The following is a 16940-nucleotide window of genomic DNA, read 5'->3' on the forward strand; positions in this document are numbered from 1 at the left end:
ACAGTCAGGAATGCAGAATCAAGCATACATTGTTGGAAGGCTCATCATGTTTCTCATTTCTCGAGTCCAATGATCTCAGGAGTGAGAGAAAACTTTGTTCAACTGTGCATAGGCTGCACCAAGTTCATTAAACTATACAATTCTTAAGGCCTCTGACTTGAACAGAATTAGCAAATTCTATTCTATATAGGTTCTTATACTGCCCCCATTACCATTGTATCTCAGTAGATTTTTACCATTACTCCCATGGGTACTCACCTGGGAGAGGGAACATGTGGGTTCCAATCCCTGTTCCGATGAAAGAATGAAGATATAAAAAAAAAATTAGTTTCAGTGCGCATATATAATATTATAGATATTTAGAACTGTGTGTGGACTTAAAACCAAAGGTTTCTCTCTTTGCAAAGAGATGTGGTATAGAGGCCCACTTTTCTGACTTAGGATAGGTCTACACCACATAGTAAACCCAGGTCTGTGGCATTCACATCTGCAGCTATGTTCTTACCAAGCTTGCTCTTGAGCATCCACACTGCGTTGTAGCACAAGCCTCATACCTGGTCCTGGAGGTACCTGAGTGGAAGTTTGAGCTCTTATTCCAGGCCAGCAGTAGAGTGCCATCTAAGTATGCTAAGGAGATTTTTTTGGTGTATGGTGACAGACCAGCACATCTACAAATGGAGGAAGCTAATGAGCTACAGAGGCAGCCCTATTAAATACGCCCTGCCATGTAATGCAACCAACCATTAGACTAGATCATCATGATGGTCCCTTCTGGCCTTGAAGTGTAGGAGTTCCTACTCCATGAGACATTTGCACGCATCGTCATCCAGGATGAGGTGAAAATTAGTGGCAAAATAAGTAAGATGCTGATTTAGGATGGAGACGCATTACAGCCTCCTTACAAGTACCCTGAATTATTGCACAGACCCAGGACTAAGTACATGTGGACTCATAATCCAGGCACCACAGACTAAATGCTATTTGGACTCATAATGCTGAACACATTCTCTGCTACCATAAGGGTTCACAATACAGACTGCCTGGGGCCCTTTAGCTGTGCTGAGGGGATGGTCCAGCATGGCTGATTTCCAAACTGCTGTAATTGGAGAAAAGGTTCATAAGTTTACTGCTCCAAACCCATTAGTCTAACAATAAGCATTCATCAAGTAAAGTTTCATGCTAACTGCTTAGCTTCCCCTCCTCATTTCCCAGTATCTATCTGAAATGAATCCCACTTAGTGAGGGAGTGGAGGAAGGCTGAGGATCTGCTAGGGAAATGGCATGGCTTCTACCCTCAGTGGAAGCACACAACACAGCACAGCTTATAATACTTTAGTTGGACATAATCAGGGCCGGCTCCAGCTTTTTTTGCCCCCCAAGTGGCGAAGGGAAAAAAAAAAAACAAGCCTGGTTGAGCTGCCACCGAAGAGCAAGAGAGGGACTGCACGGCCCACTGCCGAATACCCGGACGTGCTGCCCCGATGACGGCTGGAGTGCCGCCCCTTTCTATTGGCCTCCCCAGGCACCTGCTTCCTCCGCTGGTGTCTGGAGCCGGCCCTGGACATAATACTAACATGTGGGGGGAGGATTTCTGGGTTAACAAGAAAAAAAAAATACGGCAGCCAAAACATACCATGATCTTCAGCTGCAAGCTGCTCTCCTGGGCCGTTCCCAAACATTTCCTTCAAACATGGACCCAAGATGTGCTGTAGCTGCTCTGGCAGCATAGCCTCATCAGCAACCAGCGTCCGTACCAGGGTTTGGCTGCTTGATCCAGCAGCTGCAGGTTCTCCTCCGGCAGTGTAAGCGTGCCATCCCCACCCAGCAGGCTATTATGCAGGACAGTGGGCTCTGCGCTTGCCACAGTTCCCAACACCCAATTTAATTCCTTGAAGAAGCAGGTAGAGAGGGAGTTCCCTAAAGTGTGGTTATCATCCCTGGCTTTGTGGTAGTCAGTCTACAGCTGCTTGACTTCCTCCCCATATTACTAAGCAGTCTGGTGGATCCCCCCAGGCCACCAGTCTGAGATACTTTTGTACCCAGGATAGTTTCTGGCATTCTTGCTGAAACCAAGTGTCTTGCCCTTCTTACATCATTTTTTTAAAAACCAGAATCCATCTGTTTTCCCCTGGCCAACCAGCAGTGCACTTGGTGTCAGACTTCTTTTTAGTTCTTCCGTAGCTAACACGTGATAGGGTTAACTACATTTCCAGCGGAGCAGTCCATGTGCAAATGAAGGGTTAAATGCCAATAGCTGTATATGAACCAGGAGGTTGCTTCTGGTTCCTAGGAATATTGGGGATGGAAGGGTCAGGATGCATAGCGTTGTTGAACTCTAGACACAAATCTGGCAACCCAGGCTTCAACTATATCCATGCTGCAAAGTGAGCAAGCTTAGACCCACACTATGATAGGACTCTGGCTCAGACCCATACCCCTCAGCAGGTTGGTAGACCAGAGTCCCAAGCGGTTTCTGGCACAAGTCAAAAGACTGAATGTAGACAGAAGGGGGTGGTTGGGCTTAAACCCAAGTCTGAGCCTGGATTTACCATGTAGGGTAGACATACTCTCAAGTGTACAGCTATGATCCTCTTTGAAATATCCTGAATAAAGAATACTTTACATTATTTCACACAACCAGATCTCTTGCTACAACATAAATATCATGAGAATTTTTTTTTGAGATAAAGATAATGTCTATACCAAACTGGTGTCTTGTAAAAGGGGAAGTGTACTAGTCTTTGAGAAGACACTCTTGTCGGTTCATTGGCTTTTGACCAACTGGCTCCTAGTATATAGATTTGTTCCTACCATTTGTAGTACATCTACAATTTTAATTTAAAGACTTCTAGCAAATATTCTGTACAAGACATATACTTATTTACATCTTGAAAACACTGTATAAAAGAAATATAGAAAAATAGAATTATATAAAAGCTATATCCCAGAATCAATGCAGTAAATACACAGTAGGTAAAAATATGGTTTTATGGTTAAGAAGGTGTTCTCCTCAGACGTTTTTGATACCTGTCATTGTACCTGTTAACATCTGATACCTGTTAACAGAAAGCAGAGATTTCCCTAGAAATTTATTTAATTAGCTAAAACATTTCATTTAATGAAGGAACCAAAAACATGCTAATTTGAGCTAACATTTTCCAATCATCATCTTCATGAAAGTAATTGTAAGTATCTTTTAAAATTCAGTAAATGCAAATGCAATCTTGTTTTAACCTAACATTATGATAATTTATAATTTTATTAACCATTTTGGCATTAGTAATAAGGTCTATCCCTACATTGGTTTGTTGACCTGACCTGAAAAGTTTTGTTTAAAGTCAGTTCAGCATTAAACTGCATTTCCCAATTGTGCCACATTGCCTCATGGGAATTGTAGTTTTGGTCCCCACTCTCACCTATGAGCTGGGTCACCTGGCCCATAGTTCAGTGTAGGCTCCCCTCTGACCAAGCTGCACGATGCATCTTGAAAGTCACATGACTGAAGGTGTGTCGTGAGACATGGCCCATACGGGAGATCAGGCATTTGTTTAACTACCCCATTTGTTTTCACATGCAAAATTATGGGTACAATTTTAGACACTGAGTTGAAGTGGCTGAAAACTCCTGGGGCCAAGTTTTCCATTCATTCAGCACAATCTATGATAATGAAGTTCTTAAAAAAAAATGGATGGAATGTTCCTCCTGTTTTTCCAGCAAGCTCAGTTTTTGGTGATTGGCATTATGTGACAAACAGCCATAGATCTATTATCATCACTATGAGTTCACATAGCTTCTTTCACTAGTAATTGATACAGATTCTTCATAAATTTAATTTATATAGCTCCATTCATCTACTGTATAAAAATACAAGGGAACACCTACAGAAACTCTAATGCAACCATGAAAAAACCCATGTAAATAAGTTAAGATAACTGGAATAAGTTAATGGTTTAAGTCTAGATTTTAAAAAGAGCTGAGAGCCAAACTAAGCATGATTTTCTTGATGGCAGAGATCAAGTTTCTCTTACGACAGAATAGTAAAGCAGCTCCCTCAGATAAGTTATCAGAATACTGCAGATACAGAGTACATTTTAGAGAGCAGCACAAAGCTATAAATATGCATGGGGTAACCTTATTTGTATTGTTCCTTCTTAGGGCTCTGTTCCTTAGTCTAACAAAGAAAGGAAGAACATCCAACAAAGGGAGGAAGGATTGCCTTTTGGTTAAAGAGAGGACTGGGAATCAGGAAACTTGCAATCTATTCCTCGTTCTGCCACGGACTTCCTCTGCGACTCTGGGCAAGTCATTTAATGGTAAACTTTTTGCATTTGGGGGACTAAATGTAGGAAAAGGTGGCCTGATTTTCAAAGGTACAGCAGACAAGTCACTAGAGTTAAATAGCTAACTTTAGGTATCCAAATATAAAAGGATTGCCCACTGGACCTTGATTTTCTCCTCTATAAAACAGGGATACAATATTTATCTAAGTTACAGGGTTGAAGTTTACATTTGTTCATGTTAGTAAGGTGCTTTGAGAGCTTCAAGTGCAAGACACTATAGACTGAAAATGGTATTATAACATGATGTTCAGAGCCAAGATTTAAACCAATTGCAAAATGAAGATAAGCCACCTGCTCCCATGGGTGTTTGATAGATTTTTTTCTGGCCTGAGTACTCACTAACTAACTCCTGACCTTTGAATAAAACTTCTTTATTTATATAATAAAATATATTGCCCTTTATAATTCCAAAGCAAAGTACAAACATGACTAATTCCTCTCTAGGGTCACATTTCATTTTTAGAACTAAAAGCTTATTCAAACCTCGTATTAAACATTCCTGAAGTTGTAAGTTTCTGCAGTCAGGAAGGCAAAGTGCCTTCAACCCACATTGGATTTCAGGGGCGCTAAGATGGGCAGCACAGAACTCACACTTCAAGAGGAGGGCAGAGGCCAACATAGCTTCAACCACGTTGTATCCCCCAGATCCTGGCTGTTCAATGGTCTGGAGAGGCCCCTAAATAATTTAAGGAATATACACCAAAACAAGCTGTATTGAACTGGCCATGACTATCACTCTGAAAATGGCATCTGCATGAAACATTTTTCTCTATTCCCTTAAAAGACCAGTGTTTCATATTAAACCTAATAATGGTTCTGGAAACCATTTAAAACAGCGCTAACTAAAAAAGGGATAATTTAAATTTATTTCTAAATGTTTTCTCTCATAAAACTCTTATTGGTCACTATGTGTTCTTAACTTACAGAGATGGAAAATAGGTTTCTATAACAGTGGTTTTGTTTTTCTCCTTTAGTTGTTTTTTTTTTTGGAGATAAACTATACACTAAGTACTGTATATATCAAACCAGATGTCAATTAGAGAAGATAGGTCTGACAGTATGCTAGAAAACCACTAGCAAGGTGACTCAATACACCAGGGACTTCCCAAACCAAACTGTGATTTCCCACAAAATCATAGTGGAGAGAAAAACAGTGTAAACAATTGAAACATGACAGGAACACAATTTAAGGGCCTGCCCTGAATTCTTGCACAATCAACATGATTAGTGACTTTAACAGCAATTGAGGATGCACAACATGGTATTCTCTTATGGATAGAGGATATCAGTACTAAATTGACCATTGTGGAAACAAAATATTTTTTAAAAAGCGGTCTTACAGACTCCTAGTGGGGTGTTGGGTTATAAAGAGTTGAACTCTTTATAAAAATTTATATTTATAATTTTAAATGCCTCACAACACAATACACAGTGCCACATTTCCTGCTGGTTAACACAATTCTCTCTCACACACACGCACACACACGAATACAAAGCCGGAATCCTGAGACAAACTAGACTAAGCTATAACAGCCTATGCAAACTAGGCGAAGTTATAACAGCCTATTTCTTATTAGTTAATTAAAAATGTTATTCTGAAACCTGACTCAGTCCTCATTTAAATACTATTCTGTCTATATTATTCCTTTTACAAGTCCACATCAATTGTTTCACAACTCTGTTTAAAACCCACCAGTTAAAGCCATTATATTGTGGTTTTCAAATTGCAAAGACTGTTTTGCACCAACCTTGGACCTTATTGTATAGTCAACCCACATGCATGAGTAAGTAGTAGGAGCGCTTTCCTCACCCCCGCCCTGTATTTTTCCTTCCCCAATACCAACCCCCTTCTTTCACTTTACGTATGTCTCTTTTGTTACTTTAGCATCCTTTGAAACACTCACCACTCTTTTGGTCTAGTTATGATTATGACAGACTGCAATCCATTCTCCCTCCTCCATTATTCTCTCCCTCTCCTTTTTCTTACCAGAACAAACCTTAACATTTAAAGAATCCCAAAAAACAAAAACAAAAACCACACAAGAGATCAGACATTTCTGAAAGAGTTTTACTGTTTTGGGATTCTTAAACCACCTCTATGTATGGCTCAGCTACCACTAGAGGAGGACAGAGCACTACATTGAGTGGGTGTGGGTTATGCAAGGAATATCTGAACAAAATCATAATTTCACTTTCACTGAGGTTAGGAATGATCAATTACTTCTATAGTTGGGTTTTCAGCAGTCTAAATAGGGTATCATTCATTATGATGACTTGCATCACTGTGAGCCACTAATCAGATTGTGATACTGTAAAGCAATTAAAATGGATACATTATTGCTACAAATATAGTCCGACATTTTTTAAAAAAACTTAATTCATGCTCTCTTTATAAGCAGCCAAGTTGTACGCTCAAAACGCCAAACTGCACACATGGAATAGGAGATCTACTAATAACTCTGCATGAATGAAACCCAGACTTACCCATACATACTCAGCTCTTTGAATGTATGCTTTTTTAAACCTGGAGCCACAAAACCAAATTAACATCCAAGTTTGGATGTTTTGATCCACAGAGAAACTCATTGAGCCAAACCGGAGCAACTGGACTTCAGATATAGTACTCAGTGTTTATCTTAGCTCACATGTGTATGACATCTGTAGCCTTTTATTTTATTTTAAGTGAATTTTGTAATGTGGTATTACATCACCGTAGGTTCAGCTCTGGTGGCTACAGTTTCAAGCTTAACAGAGTGAAAGTCACTTCTGCTACTTGCTTCAGGTTTAGAATTTCTAGGAACACATAAAAACCAAAGATAGTGACTACACATACATTTCACAAGTTCAAGGTTTAGTCCATTTTACAAGTTTCATTAAAGTTACAATTAAAGTGATTACCGAAACATATGGAAATTTCATACAGACCTATGCACAAGTTACAAATATAGTTATACTCACATCCTCCTAGATAGTGTTAGTAGGATGACCAGCGAGCAAGGGTGAAAAAATTGGGATGGAAGGTGTGGGGGAGGGAATAGGCACCTATATAAGGCAAAGCCTCAAATATCAGGACTGTCCCTATAAAATCAGGGCATCTGGTCACCTTAAGTGTTTGGGTCTGATGGGTCTCATGGATTGGTCATCAGTAGAGAGATGGTTCCTGCAGGAGTTTCCCACAGAGAGCTCAATTTTCCTAATCTGGGCACCCTCTTTTTATAATGGCATTTGACTATATCTCATTAGCATTTATGCACACAGATGCCCTAACCGCAGCGTGCACTATAAGAAAAGTGTGGCTACTGGGTATTTTGAAAGTAAAAATTTACTTTGTTAATTTTTTGCAATATCATCCATTGATACATCTTTTTCCCCCATAATCTTGTGGCATAGGTCATTCTTTGGTAATTACTTATATCAAGCATGTCTTAACTCTATGGGCTAATATGGCTAAGCTAAAAATCTTACAGGCCTCAGCCTGTAGCCCTTGCTTTTCAACCCTACTTACTTAAATACCTAATACATAATTATCCCTTCTAACTACTGATCAATCTTATATTCTATAATCCTACAATTTAACTCTATTTAGCATACAATGAGATTATATATTATGGTAAATTGCCGGCACTACTATGATGGGTCTCGCGCTTTCTCTTCTTGGGGGAGGGGTTCAGGGCACCGTTTCTTGCCCCTGAACTGGGGTATTAACTGCCCCACTAGTGTCCTAGAGGAGGGGAGCGGAGAGGCAGGGACCCAGGCCCGCCCTCTACTCCAGGTCCCAGCATCTTCTTCACTTCTGTCCTAATTTCTTCCCTTTTAGCTTTCGGTATCCGGTATGGTCTTATCATCACCCTTACTCCGGGCCTGGTGACAATATGACGTTGGACCAGTGTTGTAAGGCCCGGCTGTGTACAGAACACGTCCTGGTTCTGTTGGATCATATCAATGACCTCTGTTCGTTGTTCTGGAGTTAACTCAGGAGATATCTTCACCTGCCTCTGTGGGTCGTCTGTCTGGGGTGGAGCTCCCCGAATGACCAGGCACGTCTCCTGATCACGCCAGGGCTTCAGTAAGTTGATGTGGTAGATTTGCTCTGGCCTTCGGCGGTCTGGTTGTCTGACCTTATAGTCCACCTCCCCAATGGCTTCCACTATCTCATATGGTCCATGCCAGCTGGCTAGGAGTTTGCTTTCTTCTGTCGGCACTAGCACCATCACCCGTTCCCCCGGCTGAAATCTCCATACTTTCATCTGACGGTTCTAATATGTCTGCTGGGCCTCTTGTGCTTTTTCCAAATGTTCTCATACTATAGGGGTTACTTGAGTTATTCGCTCTCTCATCTGTGTCACGTGCTCAATGACATTCTTTCCTGGGTTGGGTTGTTCTTCCTAACCTTCCTTGGCAATATCTAATATTCCGCGTGGGTAGCATCCATATAGTAGTTCAAAAGAAGAGAAACCAATGGACGCCTGCGGGACTTCCCGTATAGCAAACATTAGATACGGCAGAAGGGTATCCCAGTCTTTTCCGTCCTGAGCTACCACCTTCCAGATCATACTTTGAAGGGTAAGGTTAAACCACTCAACCGGTCCATCTGTTTGTGGATGGTAGACTGAGGTCCGTATGGCCTGGATGCGGAGTAGGGTACACAAGTCTTTCATTAATTTTGACATGGTCCTTGGTCTGTCAGGATCTCCTTAGGGATGCCCACTCTGGCAAAAACCTGGAGTAGTTCTTTTGCTATTGCCTTGGATATGGGGTTTCTTAAAGGACTGGCTTCAGGTGCTTTAATGGGCTTCAGGTGCTTTAATTAATTTATAGCAACCTTTCTTCCCCCTAAAGGGAATAAGGCTCCCTTCTAACACTCTCCTGCTGCCCTCTGGCCATGCTGTATCATAATATATAGTGTGACAAAGTTCCTCCTCTACCTTGGTGGGTCTTGCGCTTATTGGCAGATTTGCTCGCCTTGGAGCGTCATGGCAGCCCTCAGTTTGGCCGTTTTTCTGAACCCACAATCCAGGTCGACTCCTCCTGTGTCTGACCAGGAGTTGGGAGGTTTGGGGGGAACCCGGGCCCGCCCTCTACTCCGGGTTCCAGCCCGGGACCCTGTGGAATGCAGCTGTCTAGAGTGCCTCCTGGAACAGCTGTGCGACAGCTACAACTCCCTGGGCTACTTCCCCATGGCCTCCTCCCAAAACCTTCTTTATTCTCACCATAGAACCTTCCTCCTGGTGTCTGATAATGCTTGTACTCCTCAGTCCTCCAACAGTTCGCGTTCTCACTCTCAGCTCCTAGCGCCTCTTGCTCCCAGCTCCTTACATGTGCCACAAACTGAAGTGAGCTCCTTTTTAAAACCCAGGTTCCCTGATTAGCCTGCTTTAATTGATTCTAGCAGCTTCTTGATTGGCTGCAGGTGTTCTAATCAGCCTGTCTGCCTTAATTGTTTCCAGAAAGTTCCTGATTGTTCTGGAACCTTCCCTGTTACCTTACCCAGGGAAAAGGGACCTACTTAACCTGGGGCTAATATATCTGCCTTCTATCACTCTCCTGTAGCCATCTGGCCCGACCCTGTCACAATAGATATAGATATAAGATATAGATAATTAATTATAACATCACACAATAAACACACATCAGCACTTACCGCTGAACAGGCAGTGGAAGGGAATCTAAGTAGTCATCACCTTGACAAGCCATGCTTCTCAGTCTGTTAGTGTGCTTCTTCATAGGCCAGAAAATCTAAAATGAAATAAATAAATCAAAACAGGATAAAGTCAGACCGATATAGTACAATAGAGTGTCAATGCACTCTTCTGACATACAGTAATAATATTCAATTGTGTAGCAAAATAATTTATTAAGAACAACTCAAAGGGCCTGATTCTCCTTACACTGAGAATGCTTAGCATCGTTCTGGCAGGGAATCAGGCCAGAAAGTACATAACATTGCAGAACACATAGGATTGCTGTGCTGATGAGATTCTTGTATTATTGCACAGCACAAAGTCACTTAGTAAGGAACATTTTCATTATACTAGTATGGGGCCTGTGAAGTGACACAGGGCTGTTACCCAGCTACCTCCCTTCTCCCTCACAGAAATTGTATCCCGGGATCTCCCAGAGACAGCAGACTCAAATTACAATGCATCAGGCTATTGTATGAAGGATCAGCTCAGGAAGTATGTTAACACTGTTTTAGCAGCATACATAGATATGTACATTTTTATGCATTAAAGGAGGGGGGCAGGATAGGCCCCTGATGTCTAATGATAAGTGTTAACATACAAAATGCTATACTGGATGAGACCAATGGTCCATCTAGCCCAGTTTCCTGCCTTCTCTCAGTGGCCAATGCCAGCTGCTTCAAAGGGAATGAACAGAAAAGGGCAATTCAGTGGAAAATTTTTTACAGTGTGGTTGCTGAAAGCCAGTGGTCCCCACCCCAAACTTTTTACCTCACCACCCCCTTTCTGCTGTCCGTTCCACGCAAACCCCAGAGCCAGGGTCAGGAGTGGGACCCTGGCTCTGGGTGGGTCTGAAGCAGACAGGGGTAAGGAGACCAAGGCTGGGATCCCACGTGTGGGGCCAGGAGCAGAGCCCCTGGTGCGGGGCCGGCGGCAGCTGGGACCCCCTATGCGGACTCCAGGCGCGGGGCCATGAACAGAGCCCTCGGTGTGGGGCTGGCGGCAGCCAGGAGCTAAGCCCCTGGGCGCAAGGCCAGTGGCAGCTGGGGCCCCACATGTGAGGCCGAGAACAGAGCCCCAGGCGTGGGTTCTGCACCCAGGAGTCAGGACCCCAGGTGCGGGGCCAGGAGCAGAACCCTGGGCACCAGGCTGGCAGCGCCGGGACCCTGGGCACAGGGTGGCTAGTGGGACCCTGCACAAAACCTCGGGGTTCTGCAGCACCCCTGCACCCTTAGTTCCCACACCCTATGGGGCAATTCTCAGATGATCGATCGCCCTGTTGTCCACTTCCAGCATCTGGTTGTCAGAAGATTAGGGATACCTACAGCATGGTGTTGCATCCCTGACTATCTTGACAAATAGCCATTGATGGATCTATTTTCTATTAACTTATTTATATTTTTGAGCTTCACAACATCCCCCAGCAATGAGTACCACAGGTTGACTGTTCATTGTGTGAAGAAATACTTCGTTTTGTTTGTTTTAAACCTACTATTAATTTCATTGGGTGACCCCTGGTTTTGTATTGTGATGTAGTAAATAACACTTCCTTATTCACTTTCTCCACATCGGTCACGATCTTATAGACCTCTATCACATCCCTCCCTTAGCTGTACCTTTTCCAACCTGGACAGTCCATTCTTCTTAATCTCGCCTCACATGGAAGCTATTCTATACCTTTAATCTTTTTTTGTTGCTCTTCTTTTCCAGTTCTAATATACCTCTTTGATATGGGGTGACTAGAACTGTACACAGTATTCAAGATGTGGGTTTACAATGGCTGTATATAGTGGCATTATCTACCCTTTTCCTAATGTTTCCTACCATTGATAGCTTTTTTTTTATTGCTGCTGCACATTGAGGTGGATAGTCCTCTGAAAACATCCAAAGGACACCAAGATCTCTTTTTTGAGTGATAACAGCTAAAATTAGACCTCCATCATTTTATATGTTTTGCTGGGATTATGCTTTCTAGTGTAAATTACTTTGCATTTATCAACAGTGAATTTCATCTGCCATTTTGTTGCCCAGTCACCCATTTTTGTGAAATGCCTTTGTAACTCTTCACAATCTGCTTTGTACTGAACTATCTTGAGTAATTTTAAGCATCTTCAAAACTTTGCCACCTCATTGTTTACCCCTTTTTCCAGATCATTTATTAATATGTTGAACAGCACTGGTCCCAGGATAGATCTCTGCGGGACCTCGCTGTTTATCCTTCTCCACTGCAAAAACTGACCATTCATCCCTACCCTGTGTTTCCTATCTTTTAACCAGTTACTGATATATGAGAGAACCTACCGTTTTATTCCGTGAGGGCTTATTTTCCTTAAGAGCTGTTGGTGGGGGACCTTGTCAAAAGCATTCTGGTCGTCCAAGTACACTACATCCACCGGATCACCCTTGGCTACATTTGTTGACTCCCTCAAATAATTCTAATAGATTGGTGAGGCATGATTGCCCTTTACAAAAGCCACATTGACTCTTACCCAAGAAATTATATTAATCTATGTGTGTCCAATAACGCTGTTCTTTACTATCATTTCAGCCAATTTGCCTGGTTACTGAAGTTAGGCTTACTGGCCTGTAATTGCCAGAATTGCCTTTGGAACCTTTTTAAAAAATAGGTGTCACATTAGTGATCCACCAGTCATCTGGTACAGCGGCTAATTTAAGTGAAAGGTTGCATACCATAGTTAGTAGTTCTGCAATTTCATATTTGAATTCCTTCAGAACTTTTGGGTGAATACCATCTGGTTCCAGTGACTTATTACTGGCACCTTAGAGACTAACAAATTTATTTGAGCATAAGCTTTCGTGAGCTACAGCTCACTTCATCGGATGCATCTGACGAAGTGAGCTGTAACTCACGAAAGCTTATGCTCAAATAAATTTGTTAGTCTCTAAGGTGCCACAAGTCCTCCTTTTCTTTTTGCAGATACAGACTAACACGGCTGCTACTCTGAAACCTGACTTATTACTGTTTAGCTTATCAATTTGTTCCAAAACTTCCTCAGTCGACATCTCAATCCAGGACACTTCCTTGGATTCAGACACTTCCTCACCTAAAAATAAAATTTCTCAGGAATAGGAATCTCTCTCAGATCCTCTGCAGTGAACACTGATGCAAAGAATTCATTTAGCTTTCGACAATAGTCTTGCCTACCTTGAGAGCTCCTTTAGAACATTAAATCATCCAGTGGCCTCACAAATTGATTGGCTGGCTTCCTGCTTCTGATGTACTTTAACATTTTGTCGCTGTTGGTTTGTGTCTTTTGGTAGTTGCTGCTTAAATTCTCTTTTGGCCTGACTAATTGTATTTTTCCACTTCACTATGCTCCTTTCTATTTTCCTCAGTAGATTGTATCTTCCAATTGTTAAAGAATGCCTGTTTGTCTCTAACTGCCTTCTTTACTCTGTTGCTTACCCATGGTGGCATTTTTTTGGTCTACTCTTTACGTTTAAATTTGAGCCTCTATTATAGTGTTTTTGAAAACTTTTTATGCAGTTCGCAGGCATTTCACTCATGACTGTTCCTTTTAATTTCCATTTAACTAGCTTCCTCATTTTTGAAGTTAAATGCTACTGTGATTAGCTTCTTTAGTATTCCTTCCCTCTCCACCACATTCACCACTTCTATCATATCCTGTGTGCCACTTGTGGGTTCGAGGACTAGCTGCTCCAAGAAGCATTTATTTATGTGGTTTAGAACTTTTATCTCTGCATCACATCCTAAGGTGACATATACCCAGTCAATATGGAGATAGAAAACTCAATAATGATGGATTTCAACTATTTTCATAGCCTCTCTAGTTTCCCTCAGCATTTTATAATCACCATCTTGGTCAAGCGGTTGGTAGTATATTCCTACTGCTATTCTCTTATTATTCAAGCATGGAATTTCTATCCATAGAATCTCTATGGTATAGTTTGAGTCATTTAAGATTTTTACTATATTCAACATAATGCTTTCATATATAGTGCCACTCCACCACCAGCATGAACTACTCTATTATATTTTGTACCCTGGTATTACCATGTCCCATTGATCATCATCATTCCATCAAGTTTCCGTGATGCCTATTAGATCAATATCCTCATTTAATATCAGTTACTCAAGTTCACCCATCTTACTGTTTAGACTTCTTGCATTTGTCTACAAGCACTTATAAAATTTGTCAATATTTACTAGTCTGCCTTCATGTGATGTAATTGACTGGGACTCTTCATTTGACCGTTTCTCTTCAGCCCCTACCTGTACTTTATAAACTTCTATCCTCTCCTCTTTATTAGGATATACAGAATCCCCATTTATAGGTCCTCCCCTAAGGGATGTCTCTAACCAAACTACATGCTCCTCAGCACCTGTCAGCTTTCCCCCAGCTCTTAGTTTACAAACTCCTCTCCGACCTTTTTAACCTTTTTAACCTCCGACCTTTTTACATAGAATCATACAATATCAGGGTTGGAAGGGACCTCAGGAGGTCATCTAGTCCAACCCCCTGCTCAAAGCAGGACCAATCCCCAATCAAATCATCCCAGCCAAGGCTTTGTCAAGCCTGACCTTAAAAACTTCCAAGGAAGGAGATTCTACCACCTCCCTAGGTAACGCATTCCAGTGTTTCACCACCCTCTTAGTGAAAAAGTTTTTCCTAATATCCAACCTAAACCTCCCCCACTGCAACTTGAGACCATTACTCCTTGTCCTGTCCTCTTCTACCACTGAGAATAGTCTAGAACCATCCTCTCTGGAACCACCTCTCAGGTAGTTGAAAGCAGCTATCAAATCCCCCCTCATTCTTCTCTTCCGCAGACTAAACAATCCCAGTTCCCAGTTGACATGCCGTCAATCTGCTTCCATTTTGGTTTAAGTGGAGCCCATCCTTCCTGTATAGGCTCCTCCTTTCTCAAAAGGTTCCTCAGTTCCTAATAAACCTAGATCCCTCCTCCAAACACCATCATCTCATCCACACATTGAGACTCTGTGGCTCTGCCTGTCTACCTAGCCTTGAATGCGGAACTGGAAGCGTTTCAGAGAATGTACGATGGGAGTCCTGGACTTTAATCTCTTACCTAGCTGCCTAAATTTGGCCTGTAGGACCTCTCTCCCACCTTTCCCTATTTCACTAGTACCTTCATGTACCACGGCCACCGGCTTCTCCCCAGCTACATTCCCTTTAAGGTTCATGCCTGAGTGGCCGCACAAAAGAGGATGTAGGGCCATGCACCAAATTAGAGGAGCCACGCAGGTATGGCTCCACTAATTAGGTGTCTCATGGACCGTGGAGAGGATGTGGAAGGTGAAGTAGTGAAAGAAATAAGGGGTGGGTGGGGGTCAGTGGGGTCAGGTGGGGCTGTGACTAAGTTTGGGGCATCCCTCCCAGCCCCAGCTGGGCTGCGTGCAGCAGCCAGGGAGAGACGCGACTCTCTCCCAGCCCCAGCAGCCACCTCTCTGCAGCCCCAGCTGGGCTGTGGAGACTGGGAAGAGATGAGAGTCCCAGGGTGCTGCTGCAGGGAGAGAGAGCTGGGGGAGTCCTCTCTCCACGTCATAGCCCTGGGGCAGCCTGTACCCCAAACCCCTCATCCCTGGCCCTATCCCAGAGCCCACACCCCAGCTGGAGCCCTTACCCCCCCGCACTCCCAACCTTCTGCCCCAGCCTTGAGCCCTCTCTCGCACCCCAAACCCTCATCCCCAGCCCCATCCCAGACCCTGCACCCCCAGCCAGAGCCCTCACTCCCCTGTACCCCAAGCCCAATCCTCTTCTCTAGTCCTGAGCCCCCTCCCATGCTCCAAACCCCTCCCTCCCCCCCCCCCCCCCCACCACATGAATTTTGTTGTGCACACCAATATGGAGGTCACACATCACTTCCATGTTGGTGCACATAACAAAATTCATTCCGCACATGGGTGGGAAAAATTAGATCTGCAACCTTCACACCAGGCAGGCAATTTACTCTGTGGTTCTCTTGGTTATCACAAACCCAATTTCTAAATAATCAAATCCCCCATTACTATTACCTGTCTCTTCCAGGGTTCCCTCTCCAGGAGGGTATCCTTCATAGGAGAGGATACCATGACGTCATCTGAAAGGAGGATCCCAACTATGAGATAGTTTCCCTCTGTTCCAGTCTGATGTTCTTCTTCCCCAAGACTTTTGTCCTTCTCAACAGCACAGAGGCTGTCAGACGTGGGTGGATCACGGTACTGCATCTTGGAAAGTCTCCTCTATGTACCTCTCAGTTTCCCTTAGTGCCTCCAGTTCACCCACTCTGGCCTCAAGAGCTCGTACTTGGTTTCTGAGGACCATGAGCTGCTTGCACCAAATGCACACATTACCTGCCCACAAGGCAGGTAGTCATGCATTCTGCATTCAGTGCAATAAACTGGATTGCCTCCACTCTGCTGCTGGACTTCTACCTGTATTATTTTTACTCTTGTAGCTTTTCTTTTGTTTGTTTTGGTGAGGAGCGTTTGTTGGTGTAAGTTTAGAGAATGTTAGGTGCATCTGGCTCTCTTGCGCCCTCACTCAACTCCCTCGCAATACTCCCATTGCTGCTCCTGGTCACTAGCTCCTCTAGCCACTTAAGAGATGGCTTTTGAAATCCCTGTTCTCCCTCACTAACCCCTCTTCCCCAGTTAAGGGATCCTGAAGGGATTAGGGACCAAAGCCTCGTTAAGAAGGTGTCAGCCTTGCCTAGCAGGCCAATAGGCTTGGCAAATGCCCTGCCCCGAACAGGCCACACTATCAACTTGTATTTTTATTACGTTTCTTTCCATAAACATTGGTTTAGCAATTTGTAATGTTTTTCATAATTTGGGGTGGGGGGGGTATGGGGGAAACTGACAGCCTTAAAAAAAAAAAAAGCATACTAGGGCCAATTCCATACTGGTCTACAGCTCCTTGTGCCAAAAAAGGGA

General features: G+C 43.1%; 1 protein-coding gene across 2 annotated transcripts in view; it reads right to left on the reverse strand.

Moving 5' to 3' along the window:
* The window catches only part of INSC (INSC spindle orientation adaptor protein), a 133522-nt gene extending 123349 nt beyond the window's left edge, over positions 1-10173 (reverse strand). The window contains exons 1-2 of one of the 2 annotated variants that reach the window (XM_037899746.2): positions 9982-10173; positions 259-288 (exon numbers count right to left, since the gene is read on the reverse strand). In XM_037899746.2, coding sequence (XP_037755674.1) covers positions 259-288; positions 9982-10064 — 113 coding nt within the window. In that variant the 5' untranslated portion in view covers positions 10065-10173. The remainder of the gene's footprint in view (positions 1-258; positions 289-9981) is intronic. The other variant, XM_007057095.3, reaches the window with a different exon arrangement.
* Between the last annotated feature and the right edge of the window lie 6767 nt (positions 10174-16940).

Source organism: Chelonia mydas, chromosome 6 (genome assembly GCF_015237465.2).
Source record: "Chelonia mydas isolate rCheMyd1 chromosome 6, rCheMyd1.pri.v2, whole genome shotgun sequence".
In the NCBI taxonomy this organism is placed as follows: domain Eukaryota; kingdom Metazoa; phylum Chordata; order Testudines; family Cheloniidae; genus Chelonia; species Chelonia mydas.